Genomic DNA, 17713 nt, shown 5'->3' on the forward strand with positions numbered 1-17713 from the left:
CATGTATTAGTCTGCGACAATTAAAATACTACATTATTCTATTGCTCTAAACCAAAGCTTCATTATAAGATTTCAGTTTCTTAGAAATTCTATGAAAACATCTTTCACTTGTAATTATCACTACAAAAGAAAATTTTAATAGCAAAATAACTCAATATGAGTACAAAAGTTGCAGATGATTTTCTTAGTTTTACACTATTACACCTCAACCTAATGCAGGTTCTAAGGCAGATTTGTTTACCACACATGTGGTCTCTCTAGACAATCACTTAGCAACAATTCAAACACAAAGATGGGCACAAAAATCTGCAATACCAATATGGTAGTTATTTAGATGACCCAGAAGTGCTTATACTAACTTATTTATAATTTATGACCAAAATGAAAAATTAGAAAATTCTCATAGAATTTTAGGATCCTGAAGAATACATCTTTAGATCCATTATCTCTAGGCCCTAGAGATACTGCTCTAGGCTACCTTAGTCAGAACCATGATACTAACTATCATCCATTCTCTAATGACCCCCCAAATCTCTAGCTCCCTCTTCTTCCTTGAGCTCCTGACTTGAATATCTGGTTTTTTATAAGGTATCTGTACCTGGATCTACTGACACCATTTTAAACTCAACATGCCTATGTCTGAACTACCTTTCCACCCCAAATCTCTCCTTCCATCTTCTCTTACTGAACATGGGCCCTAACTCAGTGAATGTACGTTCCTCTAGCCAACCTCTCAAACCACAAACATGGGAATTATTCTTAAATGTTCTCCCTTCCTGATACCGTTCCTATATAACCTCTCTCTACGCTCTTCTTTTCCTCTATTGACACAACTTAAATTCAGGCCATCAAAACTTCTCATGTAAACGAATATAATTTCTCACCTGCTTTCTAAGTAGTTTCCTTATCATCTCTATCCTCTTCTAATTCATTTCCATAGACATATCAAACACAGTGTGTGTGTGTGTGTGTGTGTGTGTGTGTGTGTGTGTGTGTGCATGCACACAGGTGCACGTAAGCAGAACGGAAGTCAATCAGGGCCCAGACATGATGAAGACTTGAACAAAGGCAGTAACTATGGAAATGGAAAAAAAGATGCAGGAAAACTGCTAAAAATGACAGGATGAGGGAATAGATAAGAGCTAGGAACTAAATGAATATGGAAATGAGAGAAGAAGAGCAGAGACTTAAAGAACTACGTAAAGATAGAGGACGTATTAGAAACCTTCAGCTCCAACTGATGCCCTGAAAGGCTAAGATCATATTTCCTCAAGTCTCACAGTTTGCACCCTGAGGGACTGGAGGACAGTGATTCCATTAACCACAATAAAGAAGAGGAATAGAAACATTCAGGGAAATAATGACTGGACTCACTGTAAATGTGTTAAATTTCAAGTCTCATTAAGGCAATTATATGAAATTGTCTAGAAGACAATTTTTTTAAAGTTTAGATCTGAAGTTCAAGAATAGAGATGTTCATTTGAAAGGAATTAACGTGACAATTTGTAGACATACAATGACCTAACTCCTCTGGCAAATAAAAATAAGAAATCAGAAATATGAGACTTGCATCTCTTTTTTAAGATGCTATTCTAAAAATTTTAGAATGTGCTCTTAAGAAACTTGCTTTAAGTTGTTCTGCGACTGATACCGCTCCCAGGTACCTCAGGAAGCAAACTGTCCTCTTAAAGGAACGTATGTTTACTATACACCTCAAAATTATTCCTACAAGTAATTTTAAATGTCCAGACCATAATCAAAAACAATCAAGCATACAGGAAACTAGACTCCCTAGCCAAGAACCAGCAGAAATTACAGAAAACAGAAGCAGAGCATACCCAAAAAGATTTCAGATGTTAGAATTTCCAAACACATCCTATAAAAAAACACAGACCATATTTAAAGAAATAAATACATAAAACTAAGATATCTACCAAGATGAGGAAATTATAAAAAGCTATACAGACCAAAGAGAACCAAATGGAATTTCAAAAAAATAAAATTACAACAATTGGGAGCTGGCCCCATGGTGTAGTGGTTAAGTTTGTGCACTCTGCTTTGGCGGCCCAGGTTCACAGGTTTGGATCCTGGACACAGACCTACACCACTTGTCACCCATGCTGTGGTGGCAACCCACATACAAAATAGGAAGATCGGCACACAGGTTAGCTCAGAGCTAACCTTCCTTAAGCAAAAAAAGAGGAAGATTGGCAATGGATGTTAGCTCAGGGCAAATTTTCCTCAGCAGGAAAAAAAAATACAACCATTAAAATTAAATATTTAATCAATAAGCTTAACAGATTTCACACAGCTGAAGAGAAAATTACTAAATTGGGGGCTAAATCAGAATTGACTATCCAGAGTATAGCAAGGAGAAAACAAAAAGAAGGAAAATGAAGAAATAAAAGTAAGAGACAGTGGTTACAATGAGACCATCTTAGCTGGTGTCCAAGAAGACTAAGAAATAAGGTATAATGGCTGAAAATATTCCCAAATGGAAGACAGACATCAATCCACAAAATCAAAGGCCCAGTGAATCCCAGGCAGGACAGATAAATAAATCCACACCTAACCAAATCATAATGAGCTTCAGAAGACCAAAGACAGAGATATAAATCATCAAAAGCAGCTGGAGGAAAAAAAAAAAGACCTATTACCTTCAAAGAAGCAACAGTTACAAACTGACAGCTGAATTCTCAATATTCATAATGGAAACCAGAAAATGGTAGAATCAAATCTTCAATGTACAGAAAGAAAATTACCGCCAATCTAAAATTAAATATTCAGGAAAAAACACTTTCATGAATGAAGGCAAGTAAAGACATTAACTGACAAAACGGAGAGAGCTCATTGGCAGCAGTCTTGCACTGAAGGAATTTCTAAAGGACTTACTACTTGGGGCTGGCGGGATGACCCCAGTCGGAAGGTGTAGGTTGCAAGAAGAAATGAAAAGCAAAGGAAGTGGTAAATATGTAATTAACTCTAAATGAATATTATATAAAACAGTAATAATAATGTCTTATTGTACTTTAAAAAACTGTAACAAATGCATATAAATCAACAATTAAGTAAGCGGAGTCACTGCACTAAAGCCTTTTTACTGCCCAGGAGGACAATGAAGTATTACTGATTAACATTTAGACTTGAAAAGTTAAGTACATGTTAAAATTTCTAGAGTAACCAGTAAAATAATTAAAATAAAATAGAGAATAACTTCCAAACTACTAGAAGGGGTAATATAAAATAAGAAAAAAAGAAATCAATATTCTAACCACAAAGCAATTATGCTGGTAATCAACAACAAAAAGCAAAAACACAAGAAAAATTCCCCAATGTTTGGAAACTGTGGTAGATTAAATATGAAGACAAATTCCCTGTGTTCCTCCTAAAAAGGAGGAATCTATTTTCCCATCCTTGAATCTGGGCCAGCTCTAACCAACAGAATGTGGTGGGAGCCCTTCTGCTTTCACCTTTGCCCTAGGAATGCTGCCCTGAGACTACCATCTGAGGAACTGGTCTAGCCTACTGGGCGATAAAAAGTCCCTTAGATGAGAACCAGGGCACCTAGCCAGCAGCCAGCACCAACCGCCAGATAGGAACCGCCCACTGCAGCCAAGCCTCTAGCTGAACGTACCCTCACAAGCAAACCGAGACAAAACCAGCAGAGAAACTGCCCAGCCACCCCCAGAACCGAGAGGGGAAAAAATAACTGTTTTAAGCCACTAAGTCTTGGGTTGGTTTGTCATGTAACAATAGATAAATGACACAAATAAAGAGATACACTTGTGAAAAGTCACCGGTCAAAAAAATAAAAAAATTTTTTAAATGACTGATATACATACCAAATGATAAGTTTACGTATTAAAAAAACCTGTGAGATGCAACTAAAGCAGTGCTTAGAGGGAACTGTATAACCTTAAATGCATACGTCAGAAAAGAAGAAAGGCTGAAAATTTGTTACGTATCTCAGAACATTAGAAAAATAACAAAATTAACTGAAGTATAAAGAACAAAAGAATACAGATCAAAGCAAAAAATAATGAAATAAAAATACACAATAAAAGTAAAGCAAAACTAAAAGTTGGATTTTGAAAAAATTAACACATTTTACAAACTCATGGCAAGACTGAGGAAAACAAAAAAGAGGGCAATATAACCAATATTAGAAATGGATCTACAGATTAGAAGCAATTTTCATCAAAATCCTAACACGGTAATTCTAAAATTTATACAGAAGTCATACCAATGAAGAATTGATAACTGAGGCACATTTCATATTCTGTTTATAAAATTCACTGCATTCAGAAAACAGGGTCCTCCAAAGCATCTATAAAATAGTGAGCCTTAAATATTTATTTACTTGTAGTAAAGCAATAGTTTCATAATGACACTTAAGAAGAACTCATTGGTCACCTTCAGAGAATAACAGGGAACTAATGCATTATTTTAAAAACTGGTAAACAAGCAAATATCTATCCTGCCTGTCCTAAATGAACTGTACCACTGGGTAACCAAATAGTAGATGAAGAAAGTTTCTTTTCATGGAAGCATTCCACCTAATAAATGAAGAAATGAAAGAATTCAAATATCACCCTTCTGCAAACCCTCATAAATTCACTGATCTAGGCATCAAGCATCAGTGGCTGTTAAAATCACAAAAAGAGAAACAACCAGACACACTATATACCTCTTGATGGAGAGTATACTACATCAATACCAAGGAAGCATTCTTGTCCAAAAGACAGAAATAAATCTAAACACATCGAACTACCAATTTATAGGAAATACAGAGAACGAAGAAAAAGTATGCCACTGGCATAATCCAGATTACAGAATCCGTATACATCAAAATACCTGGTTGCTTCAACAAATAAACTGTAAGAAGGAAAAAGAGATGGCATGGGGACGTGAAGATTCAGAGAGACTTAAAACGAACAAGCTCAGACACAACTAAATTATAGTGCTTAAGAATGCATATTTGGGTGATAAAACTATAAAGAAATGCAAAAATGCAATCACTATAGAAGTCAGGAGAGCAGTTTTTAGTAGCAGAGAGGAAAGAGGCTGTCACTGCGTAGGGGCATGAAGAAGGCTTCTGGGGTGGATGGCAAAAATTTATTTCTTGGCCTGGGTGGTAGTTACAAGGGTGTTTGTTTTGTTAAAAAAAAATTCATTAAGTTATATATGTGTTTTATGCAGTTTTCTGTATTTGAGGTATATAATAAACAATAAAAAGGTTTAAAAAATCATAGTATTTCACCATGAATATAATTTTTTAATATTAATATACTATAATAAAATTTTAACAATTAACTTCACTTTGAATTTAACATGACTTTTTTTAATAACCCCTGAATGATTCTTGACTGTTCTTTTGAATCTAAGCCCATCTGAAGGATTTGATATAAATGCTTTATCCTGTCTTTTACCTTCCACATGGCTAATTCAAACTTAAAAACACTTACAACCACTTTTACCTTTCTGATTCCTCACCAGTAAAATGAAGATAATAAAACAACTATCTCAAAAGACTGTTGTGAGAAATAAATGTGAAATATTTAGAAGGATGCCTAAAATATGGTAAGTGCTCAATAAATAGTTAATAGTAATATCTCCAACTCATGTCCCTTTTTCTCAAATTCTAACTCCATGCCTTGGCTCATGCTGTTTTCCCTACCTAGAAAGCCTTCTACCACTTAGCACAACACTACATAGCTCTTCAGGTCAGGTGCAAATGTGAAACTTCCGCCGTAACAACCAGAAGAATTAAACATTCCCAACTCAGCCCTCCCTCCCACAGAATTTTGTTCCTGCCACATGTCTAGTCATACTGAGTTGCACAAACTCTCTATGTATCTCTATTTCCCCACAAGACTGGAGTTAGAAATAATGTTCATTCAATTTCGTATCTCAATGCCTAGTCTACTGCCATACAACAAACATTCAATAGAATGTACTGGATAAATGCTGTATTTCCTCCCACATTGATATTTTCTCCAATGGAGGGAAGCAGCTGTTTTGTTGAACTTGTGAGAAAATATATAGAGAAATGTATTCACCTGTCAATAGTTAAACTGGAAATTATGATACTTATACAAAAAAAGGGATCCCATTTATTCTGTCCTACACTTGCTCCCCGCCCCAACTCCTCTACTAAACAACACATCTTCAGCATTATGGGGGGAGGGGGAAGAGAGTACATGAATACTATAATCGAAAACATCTTAAATCTGATTTCCTAATGCAACAAAACTGTATTCATAGGTAACTGGAGAACAATATTTTAAGTAAAATATAACCAGATTTTTTTTTTTTTAACTAGAAATTTGGTGTGAAATGTTAAGATCCAGGAATCTCTCTTTCAATAGTCTGTAAGTTTCTTAACAGCAAAAATCTTACTTAATTTAATTTTTAATCTTCCCAAGTGCCCAACACAAAACTAGCATGAAATAGGTTCTGTGTCCTCCCACTACAAGATCCACCTAGGAAAGAGACCTGTCTATCTTACTTACCATTGTGTCCTTAGCACCTAGCACTAAATAGTGAATTAAGGTATTGACTTGTATCATAACCCCCAACTCTTGAGAATAGGACCTCTAATTCATCTCTATACCAAATATCAGAAAAACCAGCATCTGACACATCAGTGGGCAGTCAGCACATAATCTTTGGGTGCCTTTGAGTGGTTCACTGATTCCCAGGCCACCCTACTCTCTCCAGTCCTTGTTCCCGAAATGTGGAAAAAAATTTGATTCTACTTCAATTTCTTCTTTTCCTGCAACTTAAGTTAATCTCCAAGATATATACTTGGAGAAAGTATATATACCTCCAAGATATATAGTGAAGAAAAAAAATGACAATAACACGGAATTTGAAGTCAGAAGACTGAGTTTGATGCAAGTTGACATGAAGTCTTTTTACAAGTTAAAAACATGCATATTAAAAATGAAATTCAACAATATGCCAAAATCATATTAATCAAAGCTAAAATGCATCAGTTGCAAATTGCACCCTAATTTGAGAGAAGTTGAAATGTGAAAAGGAATATCTGTGGGAAAAATGTGTCTTAGAATCACTATGACAATAATCATGATAGATAGGTGTTTTGTCCCTTTTTTCTAGTATTCAAATTTTCCATAGTATGTGTTTATTCTGATAATGCAAAAATATTTAATTTTTAAAACTATGAAGCATGAAAATAGTATTTAATTTTAAAACAACTTTTTAGGTATAGTCCTACTCAGTAAAATAAGATAAACTGACAGGACTATTGTTTTTCCTTCTGAGGAGACATCACACCTCATGTTGCTTACTTCATAAGTTTACGAAAGTGTACAAATATATTTTAAATAGTAACATGCATGATGTATAGACACAACATGATGATTAAATGACTAAAGTATTATTTACCTAGAGAAGTTGCCTCACTCCATATAGTGTATTTATTTTTAACATCAACAGATAACTTCTTAAGCACAGAGTAAATCATACAATCTATGCTTATGTCTAGTATTATGGCACCATTACTGTGGCATGTGAGATTGCTACTCTATTCACAGATATCAAATTAGCTGATTATGCTTTGATAAGCTTTATCTTCAATTTTATACTTTATTAATTGCATTCATTCAGGACTGCTAATCTAGCAAAAGGATAACAAATGCATGTTTTTAAGAAAACATTTTTAGCACACCTAACAAGGCTTCGAACCATCTTAAAATCTATAATACTTCCCACCAAAGAGTACAACCATGAGTTACACACAGCATTTTATCCTTACGATTATGGAAGACTATATTCTTGACAGATGCCTTAAAAAGGTGATTTCCTCATAAAAAGAATGTGATGATAAAAGCCATGTTCTTAAGCAAGGGCATGATGCCTAATTTTTTGTAGAAATGACTACAAATGCCATTTTTAAACCACTCTAACATTCCATAAAAATCATTCCAAAAGAAAAAACAATGAAGAAATATAGTATCCACTTTGCATAAAATATAATTTGAAATATACAATTCTAAAGAAAATTACAAAGAGTCTATCCTTCTTCTTCATAATTCCAGCTTGTATTTCATTGCAACAGATTAGACGGTAATGGTATTCATCAGGTCAAGAATGAGTTTGATGTTGATCCTGAGAAAAAATTACAACTTATTTATCTAAATGGATACTATGGCAGAGGGACTTAGAAGAAAGTGGTAAATTCTAGGAGCAAGTACGAGTTCACCAAAAAGTCACGTCAGACCAAATTCATTCTCTTCTCTGAAGGGATCATGACAGTTCTACAAACTTAGTTTATTATGCTACAAAACATTTGATGATGGACCAAATCAGGGGTTCTCTACCTTCTCCATGTAAAAGAGACCAATGCCTCATACAGCTCTAGGGTCTCCTCCTCACAGCTCCATGACCAGAAAAGAAAGACCCTTCCCCACTGGTTCCAGAAGAAACATCCCAAAGAAGGACTCTGGCCCAGTAAGGATCAGATGCCTGGTCCTTTTGTCAGAATGCCAGGTCACTACCAGAAGGAAAGGTATGAAAAGGTGCTGGGTAAGTTAAAGATGGGAACCAAGACGACACCCAAAGAGTATCAATGAATAGAAAGGCTACAGTGGTGTAAATACACTGTTCTATACTTAATCTTGTCCAATAACTTAATTTATTTGGAAAATATACAGGAGGAATACTAATTAAATGTGCAGGATCAAAAAATATTTAGAGGGAGGAAGTGATGTACCCAAACAAAGATAAGTATAACTACCTGCACCCAGGTTTAAAAATCAAACACAACAAGTTGAGGAGGGGAAAGGAAGGGAAAACAATCATGTAAGCTAAACATGAGTAAAGAATATTGACTGTCATAAAAATGAAAGTAACCTCACCTATTTTAATAAAAGCTTAGGATCTACAAAGTAGGCAACAGTCCCTTCCACTCTGTGTCAGTCAGACCGCACTAAAGTATAATGAATTCCGTTTCAGACCTCCTCTTTAAGGAGTGGAGAAATACAGAGTATCATATTCAGGAAGCAGTAAGCAAAAAATACTGAGGCCTGAAACCATGTCACATAAAAGTAATTTAAATATTTTCCAACTCTGAAAGTAAATGATTCCATCAATTCAAAAGCCTTCTTCAGGGAAATTTTCATGGACACGTTTGATGAAATTTTTAGGAAGGCTCAATAGTTTCTGAGAACCTAACAATGGAATGTTTTTGCTTTTAGTTTTCCCTCAGCAAGCATAAGGAGAGTAAAGCTTTTATTTATTTAGCTTTGTTCCAGCTACTAAGTTAAGACATTTTCTCATTTAATCTTAACAACTCCTGAGTTAAGTAAATACTATTATCCCTGTTCTACAGATGAGAAAAATGAGGCTCACAGAGATTGAGTAAACTGACCACGGTCACAGATCTAGCAAACAGCTGAATAAAAACTTGAACCCATATCCAACTCAAAGACCATTATGCTATACTATGCCTAGCTGCCTCCATAATAAAGATCAAGGTGCTGCACACAAAAATGTGCATTCTTGCAGATTAAAATAATCTTGCATCATTAGTTTACACCTCTGAAGTAGTCAAAAAAGAAAAAGATCAAACATCCCTTAATGATGATGAGAGAATTAAATTAGCCCTCATTCATGGTATTACTTTTCAAGGGTGCCATAGAATATGTGTAATTTGTGTAGCTCCAGTATGTTCACATCCACAAACACTAAGGAAAGCTCATAACCTTCCATTCATTAATCCTATATCTAGCAATTTATTCCAACGAAATAATTCAACAGAGATGGAAATGTTCACTCACCAGAATCTATAGTATTACCTGTAAAAATTACAGAAGCCATCTAGATGCCCAACGTTTAAGGATAACATAAATTATGATATAGTCACACAAAACAGTATTTCTGTATTTCTTTAAAAGTATAGTTATGAAGTTCATGTACATAGGAAAGATGTCTGTGCTTTAAATGAAAACAGCAAAATGCCCATTATAACTATGTAAAAATGTATACAAATAAGGAATAAAAGGTAATAAAAATAAAATAACATGTGTGTTATGGTGATGACATTATGGATGATTTTTAATTTTTTTAAATTGTCTTTAATGTTTCCACTCTATTGTTAACTGTCAAAAGCAGGTTATAAAATACTAATAATACAATTTTTATAAATTTCTAAGATTTGCTTTACCCACGCATATAAAAGAGGCCCAGCTCCTAAAGAGCTCATAATATACTTAAGGAGACAATATTTACATTTGTAGCAAGAAAGGTTTGTTATTTAAAACAAGAGTAACCACAACTCTAAGAAATGAGGATCTCAGAGTTAGCCATTCAAAAAACATTTTTTGGGTGCCTACTATATGCCAGCCACAATTCAAGCCACTGGGGCTATAACAATGAACAAAATGGGCAATCTTCCTGTCCTCCTGGAGCTTACATCCTAGCTGCAGAGACATACAATAAACAAGATAAATATTAAAATAAATAGCGCACTTGATGGTGAAAAGTGCTAAGGAGAAAAGTAAAGCCAGGAAAGTGGGCAGAGTATGCGATTTGAAATTGAGTAGTAATGGAAGGTGTCACTGAAAAGACATCTGAAAAAAAGACTGAAAAGAGGAAGTAAGCAGCATGGATATCTAGGGAAAGAGCATTCCAGGCAGAGGGACAGCAAATGCAAAAGCCCTGAAACAGAATGCCTGGCCAACGATGCTAATGTGCCCCAAAGTGAGAAGTGTAATTAATAAAACAGTCTGTTCCTGTTCCCCTCAACAGACCACAGACAGCTACAGGTCTGAGAACACTGCTCCTGGACCTGACTGCCTCACTTGGTTTTAGCACATGGCTGCTTTTCCCGGCACATCCTTTAAGGCCTTCTTCAACTATGGTTGCTTAAGCATCTCCTTTTTATTCTGAGAATCCAAATGGGGCCAGCTCTTTTAACATCCCCTCATGGTTCATCCTAAGGGTCTCTGCAGCTCCAGCCCGCCACCTGACTCACGTCTGCACACTGCAAAACATTTAGTGGGCCTGTGAAATTGAGAAAAGTGAAGCCAGCCACTTCTAGAGCTTGATTTGAAAGGAGATCTCAGGAAGGAAAGCTGAATTTGAAGTATGCAGGAAAGTTGCAGAAAGGTTAGTGGCCAGAGAGTGCAAGAAGTAGAAGCTAAAGATGTGAGAACATCCAAAGGGTACAGAAAAGACCCAGCCAACAGGCCACAGGCCTGAGGCTCAGAGAAAAACAGTCAACAAATTTCCAACAGTGGGACTGTCCAAGAAACTTGTAAATAAAACAATGTTTCCATTTTAAGCTGTTCCCTGTGCTGAGATAGAATCCCTGCCACTACGCCTAAACCTTCAATCAGAGTCTATTACAAAAACCTGCTCTGTGACTGATGCTTTAGAGGAATCAAGGCAGATACCAAAAAGCTAGGCTCAAGAAAAAAGATGTATGAGGGATCTAAAACAGAGCAGAAGCAAAGAAATGAAGTAAGGTGTGACTAAGAAAAACAAAAACTCCCTGAAAGTCCTCAGAAATATTTAGGGGAGGAAACTGTGCTCCCACCATCTATAGATAGGGGTTTAGAAAAGGATGAAGGCTCACCTCAGAAGCTGGTGGACTTGGCCAGACCCTGATGGCTGACAGCTAGATCACACCCAGTTAAGGAACTAACAGATGGCACAAAAAGGTACCTAAATTCACGCTTCAGAAAGTTAAAAGGGGGTGGTCATCATTTAGATTCAGAGTTGTTAAGTAATATTTCATGGAAGGGATAACCCTGACCTAACTTCTGAAGGATAAGAGTTGAAGAACAGAGGCTACAGAGAGAGATTTCACGTATGGTTAATATCATAAAAAAAGCCCAAAGGCAGGAATAAATGTGGCCTGTTCGGAGACCAGTGCAGAAACTGGCCTATTTGGAACAGAGAGTACTCATTGGCAGGCAATGGCATACAAGATTAGCCAGGTACGGTGAGACCCAATGGAGGAAGGCTCTGAAACCCAGGATGAGAAATCTGAACTTCGACAAGCATTCATGGGAAGGCAAAGAAAATGCTTTGTCCGGTTTCTGCTCTTTGTTCATTTATTTTTGCTGAGGAAGACTGGCCCTGAACATCTGTCCCCAATCTTCCTCTTTTTGCTTGAGGAAGATTGTCCCTGAGCTAACATCTGTCACCAATCTTCCTCTATTTTGTATGGAGGTCACTGACACAGCATGGCTGATGAGTGGTGTAGGTCCGTGCCCAAGAACCAAACCCAGCCGTGGAAGCAGAGTGTGCCAAACTTAACCACTATGCCATTGTGACAGCCCCTGTTCCTTGTTTACTTCTAAGATCATAAATAGTTTGGCAATGTAGACTGCCCTCTTTCCCTGCCTTCTACAACTGGCCCACTGATTTCCTACCACCCATCTCATGATACACACCCTCAGGCACACAACTATTACTTCTCTGAAGATAATCCCTCTACTCATGTTTATACTGGTCCCACATCTCCAACTGCCTGTCAGAGAAGTACCCTTAAAAGTTCTTCGACTATCCTATACCATCTATCCACCCACTTACTGAGTGTCCAACCTGGGAAACGTAAAACTAGGAATTTAAAGATGACTCAGTCCATGCCCTCAAGAAATTCAGAGTCTAAAGTGGGCAGGAGCCAAGGCAACAAAATCGCACAACACAGGGTCGAACTACTGGAGTAGAGGAATGCTCAGAGTATCACAAGAGCAGAGAACAACCTCAGTTTGGAGATCAGGAAACGACAGAAATCACCTAAGAGAAAGTGCTGACTGAACTGAGTCTTGAAGGAAAATAAACATCAATGGTGGGGATGACAGTGATTACCGTGAGCCTGCCAAGGCTGGGCAGAGCCCGCCCTACTCAGACACTGCTAATTCCATATGGCGGGATGTGCAGAAGCAGTAGACTAGCTCATGAACTCATTCTCTCATGCTAAGAAATTCTGTATTTTAGCACAGCAGAAAGATTTTAGTGAAGAAATAACATGATCTTATTAGCGTTTCTTAAAAAAAGTTCTGGTGGCAGGGGAAGATGGATTGTGGGCACCACAAAGCTTCTTTCTATCATAAAATGCAACAAAAATCTGATAGATGCTGCTATTAACATTCACTTTATCTCCAGTTATCCATTCCTACCCCCTTGCCAGGCTTAGCTCACATTCTTCACAAAGCCTTCCCTAACTCTTCCCAAACACGTTAACCTCTCCTTTCTCAGAACTTCTATGCTCTGTCTGTACACAGTAGTGTCATCACATTACATTTTTTAACTTATTTGCATTTAAATTTCTTCTAACAAGAACATAAGCTCCCTGAGATAAGATGTCACATATTTTTTGAATGTATGTGCAATACACACACACACCCCATTACCCTTCCCGATCCCACAGCACTTAGCACAGTAATACAACATTGTGAAATGGAACACTTCCTTTGAACTCAATATTGCCTTCTTTATTCATGAGCAAAAAGATTCCACTGTTCTCCAGAAATAATAAACAAAATAAGATGTGTGATTAGGCAAAACTTAGATGAAAAACACCAGCACAGAGGCCAGACCCGTTGCTGAGCAGTTAAGTTCGCATGCTCCGCTTCGGCAGCCCAGGGTCTCGCGGGTTCGGATCCTGGGCACAGACATGGCACCGCTCGTCAGGCCACGTTGAGGCGGCATCCCACATGCCATAACTAGAAGGACCCACAGCTAAAAATACACAACTATGTACCAGGGGGCTTTGGAGAGAAAAAGGAAAAATAAAATCGTTTTTTAAAAAAAAAAAAAACAGTACAGTGGTGGTGATGGGCAATGAATACAAGGGAACTTTCTGGTGGGATGAAAATGCTCTAACTTATGACAGGGGTGTGTTATACTGTTGTATCCATGTATTAAAAAAATATATAACTAAGATTTGTACAGTTCAATATATACAGATTTCTACCTAAAACCGGTAAAATTAAGGGGTGGGGAGCACAGAGCCATAGATGAAACAAGAATGGCAGAATGTTGATGGTACTTCTTAGATAAAAGTGTACTGGGGGTTTTGTATATTATTTTGCTTACTTTGAATATATGTGAAACTTTCCATAATAAAAAGTAACATATATATAAAGTCATATATATCTATGTAATACAAAGATAGATGGATGGATGTGTGTGTGTGTGTGTGTGTATGATTTAGCTGGGTGAAAAAACTGCTTTAACAAAACTAAAAGATAACTCAGAACATTAAATTACTCATTCTCCTAATCTTTGGAATAATGTGACATTGTAACTTTTAACGTGGTTTTACTAGCTCTATTACCTATCCCATTCTAAGGAATCTTTTCTAAGAAAATCTACTGTTAATAGCATGGACACAAAAAGACCAAGCAGCCAGAGGTTCCTCAATTAAGCACCAGATAGTAAAACTAATTAGCCTGTTACCAAAGACACCCAAAAAGCCAGTAAAATATAAAGTTAGAACTCTTGAATCTTCAAACTGTGATGCCAAAGAGATTGACCGAAAGATAGCCAAAAATTTCTGGAAGTATAACATCAACAGAGATAGACTCAACACCATTCTTAATGGTTTCAAAATAATTCAATCACTTTCTCTCAGTAATTTAAACTTCACACTTATTTGTTCATAACCTGTATTCTCCATCCACAAAATATTTAATGCATAAAATAAAGATTTTCCTTACTCATGCCAATGCAAAAGATGAACAACAATCTTCTGCTCAATAAATTGTTGCATAATTTAACCTCCCAAAAAGTTCAGTTTCTCAAAAAGATTTTTAAAGTATTTTACAATAACGAATAAACACCTAAAATTATTTAATAAGACAGATTCTACTACACCGTTTTGCCAGTAGTTCCCATTAGATTATGTTAAAACTTTCCTTACTCAATAATCTATGATCCTATGCCCTACATCAGTAGCTACCTTAGCTGTGACTGGAAGGGGCATGAGGAGAGTTTCTGGGATGCTGATAATGTTCTCACCTGGGTGCAGATCGGAGAGCTAATTACTCAGGTGAGTTCTATTTGTGAAAATTCTTCAAGCGCTACACTTATGTGTGCTTTTCTATATGTAATACTCCAATAAAGCAATATTTCTAAAAGCAGCATGATAAAAGTAAGCTAGAGGTATCAGAGCAGTCCTCAAATCCCCTCTCCTATACTAAAACACCTGTTCTAGGCACTGAAATGCCTCACTGCAAATGTAATTCAAAGATATTTTATAGCACTTGACATTCTCTATTGGAATAGTCCCAGATGACAAATGACTTTCATTTGCAACTGGGAGCTCAGAAAGTATACAATCCAACAGAAAAATCTGTTTATATTTTCCAGACTAAATCATTTTAAAAGCACAGTGAATAGGTACTGTATTGTCTAGACACAGAGGTAAATCATTTTCAACCTTGTTAAGCGGATTTGGGAAACGAAAGAAAGACCACTGCTTCAGACTCTAGGAAGATAAGGAAGATAGGAGAAGGTTAGTAAGAACTTTACGGAAAGGCAACTTGTCAGTGTTTCAGTGTAAAGTCTACTACTAATCGGATATTTTAGGCAATCAAAAACAGGAGGAAACAGTCTCTGCCCAGAGAGATGAACGAAATAAAACGCATGAAAGCAGTATCCCAAGATGTAATATGAAATACTCAATGACTGGCGGGAACGCTTCAGAAGTAACCTTTCCTCTTTCGTTTGGTGAAGGCAGCGTCTCCCGGCAAATAAAAACTTACATCTGTAATCCCACAACAGTAACTCAATTCTCTCCCTTCCTCTAACCTTCTAATCTCCCAAAGTTAAATCTAAACCTTAAAATTCTCTCGAGGGGAAGCAGAGGAACATAATCACAAAGGATCTTAATCCTCACCTAAAGCACACTTTCACCTTCCACCTGCAGACCCGGGCAAGAGAACCTTGCGCTCCAAATAATACCACGAAAACCCCTCAAGCCTTTCCGGATGAAATGCCAGGGCGTTCAGTGACCAACTACAAGGGGACACCACTTTAGAAGGCAATGTTGCCAAGTGGACCCAGGATAGCTCACACGAACCATCCTCGCTCGCGACTTTCAACATGAACTACTAGGGAATCGGGGCAAAGTTCGTTCAAGTGACTTCGCCAATCTCGCCTAGCGAGTCCTTCTCCATCCTCATATCACACATACACGTCCACAAAGCAAATCCTTCACGGTCTATCAGGAGGTGAGACAGCAAAACTAGAACACACTCGGAAAGTTGATACAGAACGGAGACGGTTTGGGGAGGGGGTGGGGGGCGCCCGCCGCGGGGTAGAGGCACAGATTTGCCAGCGGCGCAGGAGAAAGACTCACACCCTGGGGTCAGAAGGAGGGCGGCGGGGGGCACAGGAAGCACGCGGGACGGCGGCGCCGCGGGGACACCAGACACTGGAGCCTGGCAGCAGCAGCCGCCGCCGGCCCTCTCCCCGCTTGACCCCGCCGAGCAAAGGGAGCCGTCCGCCGGGCGCCAGGCGGGGAGGGAGAGCGAGCGGCGAGCGCGGCTCGGGCCCGGGAGAGCGGCGCGGCCCTGGGCCTTCTTACCCGTGCAGGCCGAGGGCGCGGCGCCGCCTGTGGAGCAGGCAGAGCAGCAGGAGCGCGGCCCCCGCCAGCGAGGAGTTTCGCACCGTCAGGTACTTGCTGAAGGCCGCCATGGCACTGCCTGCGCGAAGGAGCCGGGGACGGGGACGCAGCGGAGACTGCTTTAGTACAGGAAGCGCGGGGCAGACTGGGAGGAGACGAGCGCGCGGGGCGAGGGCGGTGCTGGCTGCGCAGGACCGCCCCCTGCCTGAGCGCGCCGGAGCCCACCTCGGCCTTTGGCTCCGCGGAAGCGCGCACGGTGGTGCTGCGGCGACCGGAAGAGTCCCGGGATGCGCCCTGCGCACGCGCGGCCCCCAGGGTGGCCGGGAACGCGCCGCCGCGGCGACTCCCCTGACCTTTGGCGGGTGGCTCGTCGCTACTTTGCTGCCGCTGCTTTCCCCTCCCTTACCTTCCCCTCCTTTACCTCCCCCTCGCGCGCCTCCGCTCCATCACGCCCAGTTTTACAGAAACTGGAAATGCGGGCCTGGTTTACGCCAGGAATTTGATGAGACCTGCCTCTCCATCCCCAGTAGTGCGCCGTTACCACCCTTTTAAAGGAGCCCAGGAAGAAGAGGAACGGCCCCATCGCGGAGCGGGTACACAAAACCGAGGGCGCTGTGGTTATGTAGACGAAAACAACAGTTGGGAACTCCGAAGAGGTGTAGAGAAATGTGGGAAGAATGACTACCAATTGAAAACCTTTTCCAAGCCAGTGTTTTCCAAACTATAGGGATGGTGAAATCAGTTTGGGAGATCGAGACCACCACGTTTTTTTTTTTTAATGAAACCGAGGGAAAAAAGAACACAATAGAAAAATCTCAGAATGAATCACATATAAAGGAGTTGTTTTGAGAAAATTTTATTCCAGTCTTTTGTACCTATGCGTCCGGAGTAGTGATATACAATGTATTTTTTATGTGGATGTGATCAAACAAAAAGTTTGAGAAACACTGTTCTTTGCAGAGAAATAACAACCGTGCATTGTATTATTGCTGGCCTTCCTCCCAGAATCAGAAGGGCTTTACGGATTACAGCATTCCACTCCTCTCTGGCCTTATGACACAGAAATCGTTATTCCTGGCTTTTAGGCTGGCTTATGTACAGTAACTT

At 38.8% G+C, this 17713-nt stretch overlaps 1 protein-coding gene across 7 annotated transcripts in view; it reads right to left on the bottom strand.

Annotated features, from left to right (window-relative positions):
• The window catches only part of ABCD3 (ATP binding cassette subfamily D member 3), a 75645-nt gene extending 58520 nt beyond the window's left edge, over positions 1-17125 (bottom strand). Inside the window, exon 1 of one of the 7 annotated variants that reach the window (XM_023641598.2) lies at positions 16568-17125. In XM_023641598.2, coding sequence (XP_023497366.1) covers positions 16568-16677 — 110 coding nt within the window. In that variant the 5' untranslated portion in view covers positions 16678-17125. The remainder of the gene's footprint in view (positions 1-16567) is intronic. The other 6 variants (XM_070268698.1, XM_023641599.2, XM_070268695.1 and 3 more) reach the window with 6 other exon arrangements.
• Positions 17126-17713: the final 588 nt, after the last annotated feature.

This window comes from Equus caballus, chromosome 5 (assembly GCF_041296265.1).
Source record: "Equus caballus isolate H_3958 breed thoroughbred chromosome 5, TB-T2T, whole genome shotgun sequence".
NCBI lineage: Eukaryota > Metazoa > Chordata > Mammalia > Perissodactyla > Equidae > Equus > Equus caballus.